At 45.1% G+C, this 15,992-nt stretch overlaps 1 protein-coding gene across 5 annotated transcripts in view; it reads left to right on the plus strand.

The window, feature by feature from the left end:
* The window catches only part of sgk1 (serum/glucocorticoid regulated kinase 1), a gene marked incomplete at its 5' end in the record, with an annotated part of 33,778 nt that extends 18,260 nt beyond the window's left edge, over window positions 1-15,518 (plus strand). For 2 of the 5 annotated variants that reach the window (XM_083688354.1, XM_083688355.1), the window contains 10 exons: window positions 2,294-2,357; window positions 9,858-9,933; window positions 10,179-10,254; window positions 10,845-11,033; window positions 11,355-11,486; window positions 12,429-12,665; window positions 12,969-13,064; window positions 13,312-13,467; window positions 13,820-13,909; window positions 14,031-15,518. In XM_083688354.1, coding sequence (XP_083544480.1) covers window positions 2,294-2,357; window positions 9,858-9,933; window positions 10,179-10,254; window positions 10,845-11,033; window positions 11,355-11,486; window positions 12,429-12,665; window positions 12,969-13,064; window positions 13,312-13,467; window positions 13,820-13,909; window positions 14,031-14,198 — 1,284 coding nt within the window. In that variant the 3' untranslated portion in view covers window positions 14,199-15,518. Of the gene's footprint in view, window positions 1-2,293; window positions 2,358-7,612; window positions 7,717-8,920; window positions 9,076-9,163; window positions 9,739-9,857; window positions 9,934-10,178; window positions 10,255-10,844; window positions 11,034-11,354; window positions 11,487-12,428; window positions 12,666-12,968; window positions 13,065-13,311; window positions 13,468-13,819; window positions 13,910-14,030 lie in introns of those variants that run through there. The other 3 variants (XM_083688357.1, XM_083688358.1, XM_083688356.1) reach the window with 3 other exon arrangements.
* Between the last annotated feature and the right edge of the window lie 474 nt (window positions 15,519-15,992).

Below are 15,992 nucleotides of genomic sequence, written 5' to 3' on the forward strand. Positions count from 1 at the left end.
CCAAATGGGTTTTTCTCAAGCATCATTGATGAGTAGACTGTATTATACTTATGCTGTCATATTAGTCCAGGGTAGTGTATCTCATGTAGAACAGCTGTGTCTGTTCCATGCCTTATATGTCTATGTTCCATGCCTCATATGTCTATGTTCTAGGCATTATATTTCTATGTTCCATGCCTTATATGTCTATGTTCCATGCCTTATATGTCTATGTTCTAGGCATTATATTTCTATGTTCCATGCCTTATATGCCTTATATGTCTATGTTCCATGCCTCATATGTCTATGTTCTAGGCATTATATTTCTATGTTCCATGCCTTATATGCCTTATATGTCTATGTTCCATGCCTCATATGTCTATGTTCTAGGCATTATATTTCTATGTTCCATGCCTTATATGTCTATGTTCCATGCCTTATATGTCTATGTTCTAGGCATTATATGTCTATGTTCCATGCCTTATATGTCTATGTTCTAGGCATTATATTTCTGTGCTGATGGGCCATGATGGATGCCAAAGTAGCTGGGCACATATGGAGTGTGTTAACTGGTGTGATGAAATGTTGCAGGTCAAAGGTCACATACCATAGACCCCCCCCCCCCACCCACCTCCCAGCCCTCCCCCTTTCTCATCTGGTTAGTGTCTCCTGATAGCTATGATGTCAAGGTTGAATCTTCAAAGTCTGTCCTCCATTCCTTGTATCCACCCATCTCATGAAGACCTGAGGTTCCTCCTCTCGGACCTGCTCCTATAAAGGGATAGTTCACTCTAAAATCTAATTTTTTTAGAAATGAATAATCTAACCACATACCTTCACATGGCCACATACTGAACCCCATCAGCTTCCATTTTATTGAAACAATGTATCTGCTGCAAATTGCTAAATAACCGGGATATGACCCTAAAAAGTGTCTTGGCTGACTGGAGTAGAGAAGATTTTGCGATTCAGCCTAATACAAATCTCTCGTAGTTAGGACGGGGTTAAGAATGATAAGACTTGACGTGCGGAAGGGAAGAGGTTAGGTTACCCTACTAAGATACGTCTGGAAGCTTAAAAAGCTTTACTCTCCTAATCTGTAAGCTCCTATTCTTACTTTTCGAACAGGGCTTTGCTCACGACGATCGTATAATGCGGTTGCATCAGTCTCCTTACATGAATGCACTTATTGTTCCTCTGACTGAATAAGAGTCTCTGACTGGATATTGTTCCTCTGGCTGGATACGAGAATGTCATATGCAAGTTGTAGATAGTGGTGGCATATATTGAGTTTCGACCCCCTTCACCACCCAAGTCTTTCCTCCCCTCACTACCTCCATCCATCCTTCCTCCTCTCCTTTCTAAAGTGCAGTACTCTCCCCTATACGAGGACTACGCGCTGCACATAGGCCCCCAGATCACTAGGGGGCCCCGAGTGAAAAAAACGAAAGTTGTTGTGTTGTGGGGGGCACAGACATGTTTCGCCCCACAGTAGGTTGAGACAGCACTGATAAGGTGAACTAGTTGTTTATTTGTGTGGTAATAGTGTTTCTGTTTTTCCTGTCAGTCACACTACCTCCCACCATCCTCTCTGATTAGACTGCTGAATTTGATTGACAGCTCCATTACTGAGCCTCTGAGCCAATCAGGTCCTCTGGGTTCCCTGGTGAACACCATATTAGGGCGTCAAGGTATCTGAGATTGCTTTATATTAGGAGTGAGCAAGAGGTAGATGGATCTGTAATAAAGAACTGCCGTGCCCATACATACAAAAGGCCCTGACAACAATGTCATTGGCTGTGTGTGTGCGTGTGTGCGTGTGTGCGTGTGTGCTTCCGCGCGTGCGTATGTATGTGTCAGTAAGGTCAGTGTCTCACGAAGAAGCCATAAATGTTCTATTCCCCAGAGTAATCCCTGAGCTTTGGTCACACAAACACACACACACATGTCGAGTCAACCAACTCGTCACAGAGTGCCCTCATAACTCCAGGGTCATTTTGACATTTATGAGATTGCTATATGGCTGAGTCCAGAGATCAAGACTATATATAGTATATATTACGTATATTACATCATCTATGAATTTTAAAATATCTATATCTATATCTATATCTATATCTATATATATATATATTCCTAAATTCTAGATACTCATGTGGAACTCATAATTTCACATATATGAATTGAATTCAATGGCAGATTTGTGTACACATTTGAGGTATATGGTGTCAAGTTAGGGTTTGTCCCTGATCGACTATGTGACAATAACTATGTTATTGATAATGAATGATGTCATGTTTGTCCCGTTTCCTAGGCAATGGACCTGTATTACCACAGTGAGCCGGACCCAGAAAGCTACTGTTGCCCCAGCGACACATGTGAGTGTACAAAACTGTCTTTCTTGTCCTCCCTCAGCTCTCCATCTTTCCTATCCTTCTTTTCCCTTTCTCTATCTATACCTACCTACTGCTCCTTCAGTGATTCCAGTAAGTCTATGTGACCATCCACGTGGAAGACATGCATCTAATCTCAGGCAAGGTTAATGATTATGGTTCCAAACCACCTCCACTCTTTCTGCATGCCTTACCCTACATACCATACCTCACCTCTCCCTCTGTCTCCACCTCACATGACCCCCTTCTGGAATAATAATCATTATTCAGATCTGTAATTACTGTTTTAAGCTTTGTAGAGAATGTTTCAGACTCCAAAACAGTGGTTAAAGACAAACCTGGACCGCTTATTATCGACACGGATACAAAACGAACCTATCATTGTTTACACACCTACACACCCTCCGATGTGTGTGTCTGTGTGTCTGTGTGTCTGTGTGTCTGTGTGTCTGTGTGTCTCTTCAGGTTTGAGCAGCTGTGTGTGTGTTTCCATTTGATTGTTTGCAAATGATTTTGAGATTGGGCTCAGGCTCAGGAGCATCACCGTTACATCAAAGATCATTCAAATTTAATGGTGAGGGCTCAGCTTTGCGGATGAATCATGCTTTCCATCATACCTCCTCTGTACCGGTAAAAACAGCTCACTACCCTGACTAAAGGGCATCTGTGTGTGTGTGTGTGTGTGTGTGTGTGTGTGTGTGTGTCTGTGTGTCTGTGTGTCTGTGTGTGTGTGTTCACAAGGCTGTCTTTGAACCACCTGTGCTTTCTGTCACACCGATCGGTGCATTATAAGCATTTACACAACAGCTTATGTCTCCTCATACCAGCCAGCATGTGAGACTTATAATGTGTCAGTAGCCTCGCTACTGCATTTATTTGAACTATGTTGTGCATTCATAACAAACGCAACTCTCAAGAGCCTATCATTAACATATCTACTCAGGCTAGGAAGAAATCCATGCAATTAAGTGGGAGTGGAATGTTGTTTTCGGTGGTTTTGTTGCTCATACTTCGAGACCATAATGTTCTTGAGCTGTAGTGAGCAATTAGTGGCTTTCCGAGCATTTAAACGAGTGAATCGGAACCGCACATTACTCATCCTAGCCGTAGTACCGTTGTAAATATACCATGTGGTGTGTTTGTGACATTGAGAGTGATATAATGGAGACTAATTGTGACCAGCTGAATGGACTGCTGTACCTATTAGGGACTGAAACACCATGCCGGATGTCTGTCTCGTTTTTGTCTCCCTTCCGCCCGGTGAGAGCAGCCGTAGAGTGGTGTGACACACCAGAGTACAACGCCCTTATTAAAGCACGTTAGGACGCACAATCCATAGGTCCAGTTTTAGCAGGGAGACAACATCACACACTGCTCCTCTCTCTCCTCTCTTTTATTTAACCTGTGTGTGTGTGTGTGTGTGTGTGTGTGTGTGTGTGTGTGTGTGTGTGTGTGTGTGCGTGTGAGTGAGTAAGTGAAAGCAAGCTGATGGGGAGTTGAAGAAAAGAAAAGGTCCCAACAAAAAACTGAGTGACAGCCTCACAAAAGGACCGGTAATGCCGGTATTGTGTTTGAGTCATTGAGAACAGAGGGGAGAGGTGTAAACACACCTACAAACACACACACACTCGCACACACACAAACACATACACACACACACATGAGCGAGAGGGCAAGCCTGCAGATATGTGCACTACTGCTTGAACCCACACACAACCCACAGACAAAGTTGGACTTGTGAAAGGGACTTTTGTCAGATAGTTACAGAGCTCATAAGCAGTCTAATTTCAATAACAGTCTGTTATGTCATCAGTTGTGTAGATCCAGCTATATGCCTCAACGGCAAATGAACATAAAATGTAAGAGTCATTGAAACGAATGTCACAGAGAAACCCTTGTGGATAGATACTGTAGCAGAATACTTTATGCAACAGCCACACTGGGGTCCTCAGTACTAGGGGTCATTACAGTGTCACTAGCCATCCTCATCATTGTGTGTGTGTGTGTGTGTGTGTGTGTGTGTGTGTGTGTGTTTCTGTGTGTTGTGCTCCTCTCATCTATGCCTTGGGGGCTGTGGTTGCTTAGACTGGGGCAGTTTTCCCAACATCACCCACTGTTGCCCCCACACCCTATGTTCCCCATTGGGAATAGAGTAGACATCCTTCCTCTACGCTTTTAGAAAAGGGGGCCCAAATGGGACACAAAATGTGTGTGTGTGTGTGTGTGTGTGTGTGTGTGTGTGTGTGTGTGTGTGCGTGTGCGTGTTTGTGTGTGTGCATGTATGCGTGTGCATAAAGGGCCTTGGCACCAATGCGAGTGCCAGTTGGGGGGGGTTACATAACGTGCGCACACACATACACACACACACACACACACACACACACACACACACACACACACACACACACACACACTCACACACACCCAGCTTCCTCCCATTCAGGCCCATCCATAGTCTGTTGGTCCACAGGGACAGGACCTAGCCTTAGAGAGTACACAGAGTACTGTTCCACACTCTCTCTCTCCTCTCTCTCTCCTCTCTCTCTCCTCTCTCTCTCTCTCTCTCTCTCTCCTCTCTCTCTCTCTCCTCTCTCTCTCTCTCCTCTCTCTCTCCTCTCTCTCTCTCTCTCTCTCTCTCTCTCTCTCTATATCCATCACACTCTCCCTTTCACTCCCTCCCTCCTCTCCAAACACACTTTTCAATACCTCTCTCACTTCCAGCCTCTTTCTTTCTCTCCTCCACATAATCTCTCTCTCTCTCTCTGTCTCTCTCTCTCTCTCCTCCACCTCTATCTTACTCTCAGCTTCTCTCTTCACAAACTCTCTCACACTTCGTCTCAGCAATGCAAGACAGGGATACAGGTGCGGTGTTTACTACGCTGGCAGGTAAAATGTACCCTCACTTTACCTCTAAAACTTAAGGGGTGTGTGTGTGTGTGTGTGTGTGTGTGTGTGTGTGTGTGTGTGTGTGTGTGTGTGTGTGCGTGTGTGTGTGCGTGTGCGTGTGCGTGTGCGTGTGCGTGTGCGCGTGCGCTCGTGTGTGTGTGTGTGTGTGTGCGTGTAGGATAGGTGGCTGTATACAACATATGCCACTGATGGAGAATACAGTTCTTTGCTCTTGACTTTTGCTCTAATACAATTTCCCAAATGACAGGTTGTTGCGTATTTCTGTATGCCTTGGCTAAATCGTGTTAGAATTGTTTTGTTCATTTGCGTGGACTGGGAGGACTTTGGCATAAATATAGTAGTTACAGTGTGTACGTGTATAAGATTACAGTACACTTGTGTTGTTTTTTAACTGACCTCATTGGAACCTATGAGACATGGTCATTGTAATCTTTTAGGTCAACATTAATGCTAATGCTAATCTACACTTAAACTGTACAGAAATAGCTACAGCTGTGCATATTGCCTAAAGAATGCATGGAGCATGAGAGGCTCTGTTGGTTGCAGCATGGTGCTAGCATGATGCAACACTAAGGTTGTGGGTTTGGATCCCAGGTAAAGACAACAACAAAACAATAATCCCATATAAACAGTTTTTAGTAAGAACTCACTTTGATAACAGCATATTCAAACAGGGCCGAGCTTAGTTTGGGAAAGAGAAAACTCTTTTTTCAGGACATCTAAATTTATGCAGTGGCTATGCACCTATTGCCCTCTAGCTCTTGATGTGTGTGTGTGTGTGTGTGTGTGTGTGTGTGTGTGTGTGTGTGTGTGTGTGTGTGTGTGTGTGTGTGTGTGTTCTGTCTCCTCCAACATCTCTGAGTGTGTGATCAGGTGGCTATGTGGATTAATAATAGATATGACCTCAGCTGAGGGAGAGGCCCAAAAGTTAAAGATGAGGCTATATAAAAACTGCTAAGTCACTCTCTCTCACACACACACACACACACACACACACACACACACACACACACACACACACACACACACACACACACACACACACACACACACAATCATACTCTCTCCATTCGCAAAGAAAGAGAGAGGGGTTGGGTAAAAGAACCACACACACACACACACACACACACACACACACACACACACACACACACACACACACACAATGACACTCTCTCCAATAGCATAGAGAGAGGGGGGCATGGTAAAAGAAACACACACAGTCCTAATTTGCTTTCTCCCTCCATCATTATAAATGAGTCATAATAGCCCACTGCTCTTTAGCTCCATTAGATCCACACACTCAGTGTGTGACAACGACAGTAATTACACTCTCACTAGCTGATAATAGCCTCTGTCTTTCAGTTGGTTGCCCAATCTAAGGTCAGTTTTACCCCCCCCCCCCCCCCCCCCTTTAATGGTTATAATTAGGATTTGATGAGAGTACACTGATTCAGGAACTATGTATAACTGTAAATGTGCTACTTCTACAGGTAGCTTCCTATCACTGTGTACTGTAGGAGACCTATTGCTATTCTCATCATTGAGAGATGTGGTGTGTCATCCGTGCTGTATTCAAAGCTGAAGCTCTTCTGGGCTGACTCCCAACTTAGAGAGAGAGAGGCTAAGGCTGCTAGCCAAGGCTGTCCATCCTGTCTGTCTCCACCTCTCTCTCTCTCTCTCTCTCTCTCTCTCTCTCTCTTTCTCTCTCTCCATCTCTTTTTCTCTCCATCTCCTCCTTCTCACGGTGAAGTGCCCCCTCTTGCACTCTCTCTGACGAATTTTCCAAATACAGACCCAAAAACTTGGTTGCGTATGAGGAGCAAAGTGCCTACTGCTTCTCTGATTGTGTGAGTGTGTGTGTGTGTGTGTGTGTGTGTGTGTGTGTGTGTGTGTGTGTGTGTGGGTGTGTGGGTGTGTGGGTGTGTGTGTGTGTGTGTGTGTGTGATGTGGGATGTGTGTCCAGTGAAATAATTGTATTCCAATTTGCATACTTGTGCACCTGGATTGCCTCTAGTTTATGTGGCTTTGTGTTGAACTCTATTTGAACTTCATAATTTTCTAATTTTCATTAAACTGGGTATAGTGGGGAGAATAGTGGCGGGGGAACGGAGAGGGGGGCTAGGCCTCCATTTCCGTGCGAGGGGAAAATTAATTAATTACCTCAAATCCGTCTAGGTTTTTCATTCAGCTTTTGGTTTTGCGTCTGGCACTCTCTCTCAAAGAATTTCATAAAAACATTGTGCAGAGCAAAGTGGAGGGGCGGGGACGTCTCCGCCCTAAAGATATCCGGTGTGTGAAATTCGTAAGACAAGAAATGCAGCATCTTGCGCAAATTATTTCTTACTGTGGCCGGAGACGCACCGAGGTCCTAACCGTCTTGCTGTTGTGGCTCTCGAACTCGTCCATATGAAAGACAAAACGACAACGTTAACATGTAAGTGGGCTAAACATCTTTTGAGAGACTATTGCTTATTGTATTCTATTAGCCTACTTCTCACGTCTGAGATGTGACACGGCTCACTTCATTGAGGGGCGAAAACTTTGGGTAGGCTAGAAGTGGGCTTATTCCACCAGTGAACTTGGTTGGTTGCTCCCGATTCACCCCTCATGCTCTGACCCGGTTTTAACACCGTTTGTTATCTGTGCTAATGTAGCTGATAAGGGGGCCTGCGCTGTTATATGTGCCCGCGACTCTGATCTGGAGTTTCTTTACCAACTTGTTGAATTAGCCGTCGCGCACAGAGGGAGGTATAGGCAATACGCGATAAGGTGGGGACCACTGCAGAACTAAAAGGTTGGTGTTGAAGTGGTAGTGGTAGCCTATGTGGTGGTTTGCATATGATTAGGTAAATGTCTTGTTATTGTTATTCACCTTTACTTTGGACAGTTTTAGATGTAGCGCTCCGTGTGAACATCTGGAATAGGGCTACACAGGCTTTAATTATTTGGGAATGCAAATAAGAAGTCAGTTGGGGGTCATAGTTTTGCATTATGAAAATCATTAATGTTTTGATTGCATTATGAAAATCATTAATGTTTTGATTGTGGGAGAAAACTTACATATTTTTATTGAATATCCTTGTTTCGCGTGAACAGCTGTTAGCCTGCGGTGGAGTTCCCATTCCATCAGATGTAATCTGAAATAAAAAACATTTATTTTTTACTTTACCTTGCCCTATACTTGAATGCCTGACCAAGAAAGTGAATTATGTTTTCAGAATCAAATGTGAACCAGGTGTGTTCTTACGTAACCTGCCAAATGCAGTCAGGCGCCCGTGCTTAAAATAGCGTTATGTAAATGAAGAGATCTGAGACATTATGCAGTTCACACACATCAATGAAAGGTTCTCGCAAGTTCAGTTCATGCTACCACCAAAGCAGTGTGTATTGATTGTCAGAGGAATGGCTGTTATGCGTAAAGACAGAATTAGGTCCCATTTATCCAACGTTTTTTTCCCGTTGGCTTCTTGAGCCGAATGCATTCATGAGCGCTCAAGCCTGTACTTTTCCACTTCCAATGTATTTTCTTGGCATCTGGCCCCCCTTTGCGCGACCGCTCCCCCGCCTTTTGTGTATCAGGGAACGTGCGTCATCCGAAGCCGTTTTAATTCAGAAGTAGCCAGAGAGTGAAGTTGATATACTTCAGGACTATCACATTCACTTCTTGAAACACAAGCTGAGCTCCGCTGTACGGGTTTCATGCTGGTCTGTCTATCCATCCATCATCGTCTGTGTATGTTTCCGTGTGGACTGAATGACTAACATCGAATTGAATTATTATAGCCTAAGTCAGGTAAGAGTGTACATTTTGTTGGCTATCGATTTGTTATCCAACGTTCTCTTTATGTCTTTTAAAGTACCTTCAATTCATACTAGTTGACACATCTGGATACGATTACGCTACTTGGTTTGATGTGGCCACTTTTGAGACGAATGGTTCGCTCTAAAGTGACCATTCAATCTGACCTGTAGAATCAGCTGTTTGTGCGCTGAAGGAAACATCTCTGCAATGCACTTTGCGTGTTGCACAAACTTTGTGCAAGAGTACAGACAGTTCTTTCAGCTGTTTTTTTTTTTTACGCGACGCGTTGACTCATGGTGACCTTGGGAACTGTGCGCATTGAGCTCAACGGCTCCTGGTTGGCTGAAACGTAGGCCGGTCAGCTACACTGTCTGCCGCGTAGAATTGGTGTTGACAGTCGAACACGCCCACGCGGTGTTGTCCAACGTGATGACACGCCCCGGAGGAGAGAGACGGGAACTCCGCCTCCGCCTCCTCCCTCCCTCATCCTAATATAAAAGTCGACCAACGCACAGTGAAGTTCAGTTTAACTTTAAACAACCGCAGAGCCAGGAGTTTACCCTCGGAAAATTACAACCATGACTGTCATAATGGAGACAGATGCGCCTGCTTTGACCTACTCAAAAACAAGAGGTCTAGTCGCGAACCTCACTGGTAGGATATAGCTCACCTTCAACCCTTCCAAGCTCTTCAGAAAAAGGGAGAATGACTCTTTGAGTGTACATATTCCATCGTTTTAATGTATTTTTCCTCTGTTTTGTGTTTCTCTGCAGCTTTTATGAAACAAAGGAGAATGGGACTGAACGACTTCATTCAGAGGCTTGCCACAAACTCCTACGCTTGCAAGCAGTGAGTACCACTTGAGTCACTTTGTTGTCGTTGTTATTTTTTTCAGGACAGGGAAACAAAACCAGATGTTATTTTTCTCAGCCTTTGGTAATAACTTTTTATTGTTGGTTCAGTAACTATTTAACCACAATGTATGGTAAAGGATGGATGGACTGCCAGTGTAGGTTCTCCAGTATGTGTTTGCAATAGTAGAGAATATAAAGTGTTTATTCTAAAGTATGTCTTTACTCTCTTTGCTCCTCCAGTCCTGAAGTTCAGTCCATCCTGAACCTAGCCCCTCCACAGGATGCAGAACTTATGAACGCAAACCCCTCTCCTCCTGTAAGTCGAAACGTGTGTGTGTGTGTGTGTGTGTGTGTGTTTTAAGTGTTCATTGTGTCCCTCTGTACACTCCTCTGTACATTGAAATGTACAGTATACAGTGGCTGTCTGTATACATTTGCATGTACTGTATGTTTACCGGTATGTGTGTGTTTTTACTGGTATGTGTGTGTTTTTACTGGTATGTGTGTGTTTTTACCAGTATGTGTGTGTGTCAGAGAGAGAGCACTGTGCACATTGTGCACATGTTCCTTTGTGTACATTTTGAACATATACAAGGATATCCAGTGTATCTACGGTATCTGCATACAAATGCTTGTCTGCTTGCCTGTCTTAGTGTTTGCATATGTTTATATGAAAAATATGCTTTTTAGGGCATTTCTGCTTTATGGGGATAGAGACAGTAGAGATTGACAGGAAGGATGAGTGAGAGAGAGGAGGGATGAGATGCAGGATATGTCGAGGGTAGGAATCGAACCAGGAACCTTGCGATGATGTGGTATGCGCATTAGTGAGCTACGCCACTGAGCGCCCCCAATGTATATTTTTACATAATGACTCTAACGAAGCCTTCTCTTTCTCCTCTACAGCCAAGTCCCTCGCAGCAGATTAACCTGGGTCCGTCGTCCAACCCCCAAGCTAAGCCCAGTGACTTCCATTTCCTCAAGGTCATAGGCAAAGGCAGCTTCGGCAAGGTCCTCCTGGCTCGCCATCGCACGGACGACCAGTTCTACGCCGTCAAAGTACTACAGAAGAAGGCCATCCTCAAGAAGAAGGAGGTACGCACACGCGTGGTGTACACACACATACTGTGAACATACACCACATACATACACACACACACACACTTGCACATCACACACAACCAATGAACAGACACTCACTCACTCACACACACACACACACACACACACGCACACACACACACACACACTTGCACATCACATTCAACCAATGAACAGACACTCACTCACTCACTCACACACACACACACACACACACACACACACACACACACACACACACACACACACACACACACACACACACACTGAAACAACGCCTAACCTCTTTGCCCTTCTTTCACCTCTTACCCCCAGGAGAAACACATTATGTCAGAGAGGAATGTCCTCCTGAAGAACATTAAGCATCCGTTCCTAGTTGGCCTCCACTACTCCTTTCAGACTGCAGACAAACTCTACTTCATACTGGACTACATCAACGGAGGAGAGGTGAGGAAGCACACCTTATGGAAAGAGGGAGGGATGGAGGGCAGAAAAGAAATGGGTGATGAGGAGACAGACACAGATGGAAGTGAGAGAGAGAGAGAGTGAGAGAGTTGAGGAGAGGGAAGGAGAGAGAGAGACAGACAGACAGACAGACCGACCGAGGGAAGGGAAAGAGGGAGAAACCTGGCGACAGAGAGAGGTAGAGAAGAGAGAGACAAATGTAAGCACTCAGAGCAGGCAGACAGACAGACAGACAGACAGACAGACAGACAGACAGACAGACAAAGGGAGGGAGGGTACGAGAGGGAAAGCTGGCGCCAGAGTGAGAGACAGAAAGATGAGAGAGAGAGAGAGAGAGAAAGAGAGGGAGAGAGAGAGAGTCAGATCCAGATTCAGGCAGAGACAGAGGGAGGGGAAATCCTGTCATGCGAAGCAGAATAGAAGCCCTCTCTCTTTTTTCTGTCTTTAAAAAGGAAACACCGTTCAGGAAATCGTTGGGTGGGGAAAGAGGGAGAGAAAACTTGGGCCAGAATTAGCAGCTTTGTATAGACAGCAGTAGTGTGTGTGTTTAATGGAGTGCCCGGAGGCTTATTTCCTGTGATTGTTGGACGAGTAGAGACAGGACTGATTAAATATGGCCCTCATCAGGAAACATCTCCTGACTTTCTCTATTCTCTACCTCTCTTTTCCCTCCCGTCTTTTTCTTCTCGGCTCTCACCCCCCCCCCCCCCCCTCTCTCTTTCAACCTCTCTCTCAACCTCTCTCAAGTTTTCCTCTGCATTTTGACGGCGTGTAGAACGGATAGAACCGCTGCGTAGAACGCTGTCTGTACTCAACGCAGCATGAACGCTGTGTACAGTACGCACGGCCACTTCAATGGTACAATAAAGCTTTATCAAAACTAAATCTCTCTTTTCTTTTTTTTTGGTTCTCTCTCTCCTCCAGCTGTTCTACCACCTCCAGCGGGAGCGGTGTTTCTTGGAACCCCGGGCCCGGTTCTACGCGGCGGAGATCGCTAGCGCGCTGGGCTACCTCCACTCACTCAACATTGTGTACCGTGACCTGAAGCCGGAGAACATTCTCCTGGACTCGCAGGGCCACATCATCCTCACAGACTTCGGCCTGTGCAAGGAGAACATAGAACCCAACGGAACCACCTCAACGTTCTGCGGCACACCGGAGGTAAGAGATGGCCGGTGGAACCCCCTGTGACTTTGATCCCGGAACCATTGTGGTGTTGGATGTTGTCTGTGGACGTTGAACGATATTCTGTCTCTATATTCAAATTGCACGGCTATTACAATTGCAGTCTTTGCAGAATTACATTTTTACGTTACTTTCTCTTTCTTTACACATAATGCACACAGACAAACATACTTAGACTTTACGGAGTCGTTATTTGTGTCCTCTCAAGCTTACATATTTAATTATGTATTTACTGTATTTAACTGCAATTAACTGTATTTTACTGTATTCTCTCTGCAGTATCTGGCTCCTGAAGTGTTACATAAGCAGCCGTACGATAGGACAGTAGACTGGTGGTGCTTAGGGGCGGTACTCTACGAGATGCTTTATGGCCTGGTGAGTACTGCACAAACACCTTTGTTTTTGTTTTTTTTATAGATAAAGTTTTAATCAATACAACATTGACATTTTAATCTCATCCTGAATAGTCGACCTCTGTACTTTGAAGTACGTCAGTTACAGAGATTTCTAACAGTATTAGCCATATCGACTGTGTTATAGGCAATATTCTCTCTAGTGTGCAGTTGTGACACTATCAGGTTGTTAACTCTGTGTTTGTCTTTGGTTGCCCCCCCCCTCACAGCCTCCGTTCTACAGTCGCAACACGGCGGAGATGTACGACAACATCCTGAACAAGCCCCTGCAGCTCAAACCCAACATCTCCAACGCAGCTAGACACTTACTGGAGGGCCTTCTGCAGAAGGACCGCACCAAGAGGCTGGGCCACAGCGACGACTTTGTAAGTGTGTGTGTGAGAGATGGAATTGGGAGTGTGTGTGTGTGTGTGTGTGTGTGTGTGTGTATGTGCAAGGCTGATTTTAGCTGTCAGTGGCAACTTTGTAAGTGTGTGTGAGAGATGGAATTGGGAGTGTGTGTGTGTGTGTGTGTGTGCGTGTGTGTGCAAGGCTGATTTTAGCTGTCAGCGACGACTTTGTAAGTGTGTGTGTGAGAGATGGAATTGGGAGTGTGTGTGTGTGTGTGTGTGTGTGTGTGTGTGTGTGTGTGCGTGTGTGCAAGGCTGATTTTAGCTGTCATGAAGTGTATTGTGACTGATTTCACTAACCTTTCTCTCTCCGCTTCCCTCTCCTCAGACTGAGATCAAGAACCACATGTTCTTCTCCCCCATCAACTGGGAAGAGCTCACCGCTAAGAAGCTCACCCCACCTTTCAACCCCAACGTGGTATGTTCCAAATCCATACAGAGCTCCAATAGCAAAAAATTTAAAAAGTCCACCCCATTATGATATGGCATTGCGTTTGGCCACCTATGACTCATACTTTTTTTGTCTTGCTCCGTTTCAGACTGGTCCTAACGACCTGCGGCACTTTGACCCAGAGTTTACGGAAGAGCCGGTCCCCAGCTCCATTGGCTGCTCCCCAGACAGCGCCCTCATCACGGCCAGCATCAAGGAGGCCGCCGAGGCCTTCCTAGGCTTCTCCTACGCCCCCTCCATGGACTCCTACCTATAGGACAGCATCCAGACACTCATCCCTTCCAGACTCCTACTGTTTCTAATGGCTAGCATCCGGACACTCATCTCCAATGGACTCCCGTTGTACCTATAGGACCCCTATAGGATGTAGACCCTCCCTGTCTTTATGGACGTTTACTGTACCCCCCACTCTGCATCTACCATGAACTTGTACTGTGCCTAGGATATGTATACCCAACCCCGATCTCCAAAAAGGACTTGCTACATGCTTACGACCCCCCATATCAAATGACTAAATGGGGTTAGTCCTCCCACCCCTCTTCCTCCTCACCTCGATTTCATTACGCACAAACTCTTCGATCTCCATGATGGACTTACTTATTTACTTAACCCCCCCCCCCCCCACACCCCCAACTCTCCCACCACCCCCAGAAGGGGGAAACATTTGCACATGGCTCAGGCAGCTCGACAGGCCCCCCCCACCTGACTGTACCAACCCCCCTCCACCACCCCGCCCCCCCCCCCCCCTTTTTCATCTTCATCGTGCATGCGACTCTTCTTCCTCGCCCTGATGGACACACGAAGATGATGATGTTCACTGCATTCTATTCGTTTTATTTATGATTTGTTGGGTTTATGGTTTCTGTCCATCGTCATAAAGGAAGGGAGTGGTTTCTCAAGATGAATGTTACAGATAGGGAACATTTGCTCTTATTAAAAGGTGCCTTTATTTATCTCTCCACCGGAAACTCCACGTTTTCCCCCCCTGACCACGTCTTCAGTGCTACACTCATGATTGGAGTGGACGCCAAAGCATTTAAACTGCGCCCTAATGGTCTGTCACAACCAGGTTTGGGATACCATGCCGAACATCACACCAAGTCCGGCCTCTTCAATTGCACGTAGACTGATACTGACGCAGGAAACGCTGTGGGGAGAGAAAGCTGCTATGCTGCTATGGTCTGTGTGTACAGAAATACCCGGACCAAAACGAGAGAAACGACAGGAGTTGTGTTGAGAACTGGCCTCTCATCCCCCCCACCAACCAACCAGTCCCTCTCACGTAGTCTTCCAGTCGCCTCTTGATGATGTCCCGCAGTTGGGGCATTTCCAGCGCGTCTGAATTCAACATTCCATTTTAATATTGCTGTATGCGGTTTAATGGTATTTAAGTTTGTTTGTATATTTGGAGTCTGTGTACTAGTTTTAATGTATATGGAACATAAGAACTAAAGGTATGCTTAAATATGTATACATGTATGTAACAATTCATGTTAAATGTACTGTAAATTGTAAAATTGTTTCAGATTTACGTGACCATGTTTGGTTTGCAATAAAAAAGTTTAATGTTATTTTACCCAATTTGTGACTGGTATTATTGGTTTATTGCCACACAAGGTGGATATTTATAGTATTATTTTCCACTGAAGGCCATTCATGTGATTCCAACATTTTATTTATTTTATGTCAACTTTATTGAGCTGGGTTGTGTCATTGAGATGCATAGCACATGTGAACACAACTGCTGTCACCAAGGGCCCAGTCCTAAAATGTAAGTTGGGATTTGGCCCTAAAGCAGGGACGACACCAGGATAATGCATGCGTGATATTACTTCTATATGGATACTCTATGCTGTACTTACACTAGAACTGCATATTAGATCAAAGTCCTTCCCTGAGGTTTAGACACTGTGTTGGAGTACGTCAATGGAGCGTTTAGTTAAAGATAAGGACAGAAATTATGTAAAAACAGTGAACGGTAAACATTTGCAAAGTACACAGACATACCGACACAGAGGCTCAGACCCGGCCACAGTCATTGACCCCCGGC

This window comes from Argentina silus (genome assembly GCF_951799395.1).
Source record: "Argentina silus genome assembly, chromosome: 17".
Lineage (NCBI taxonomy): Eukaryota > Metazoa > Chordata > Actinopteri > Argentiniformes > Argentinidae > Argentina > Argentina silus.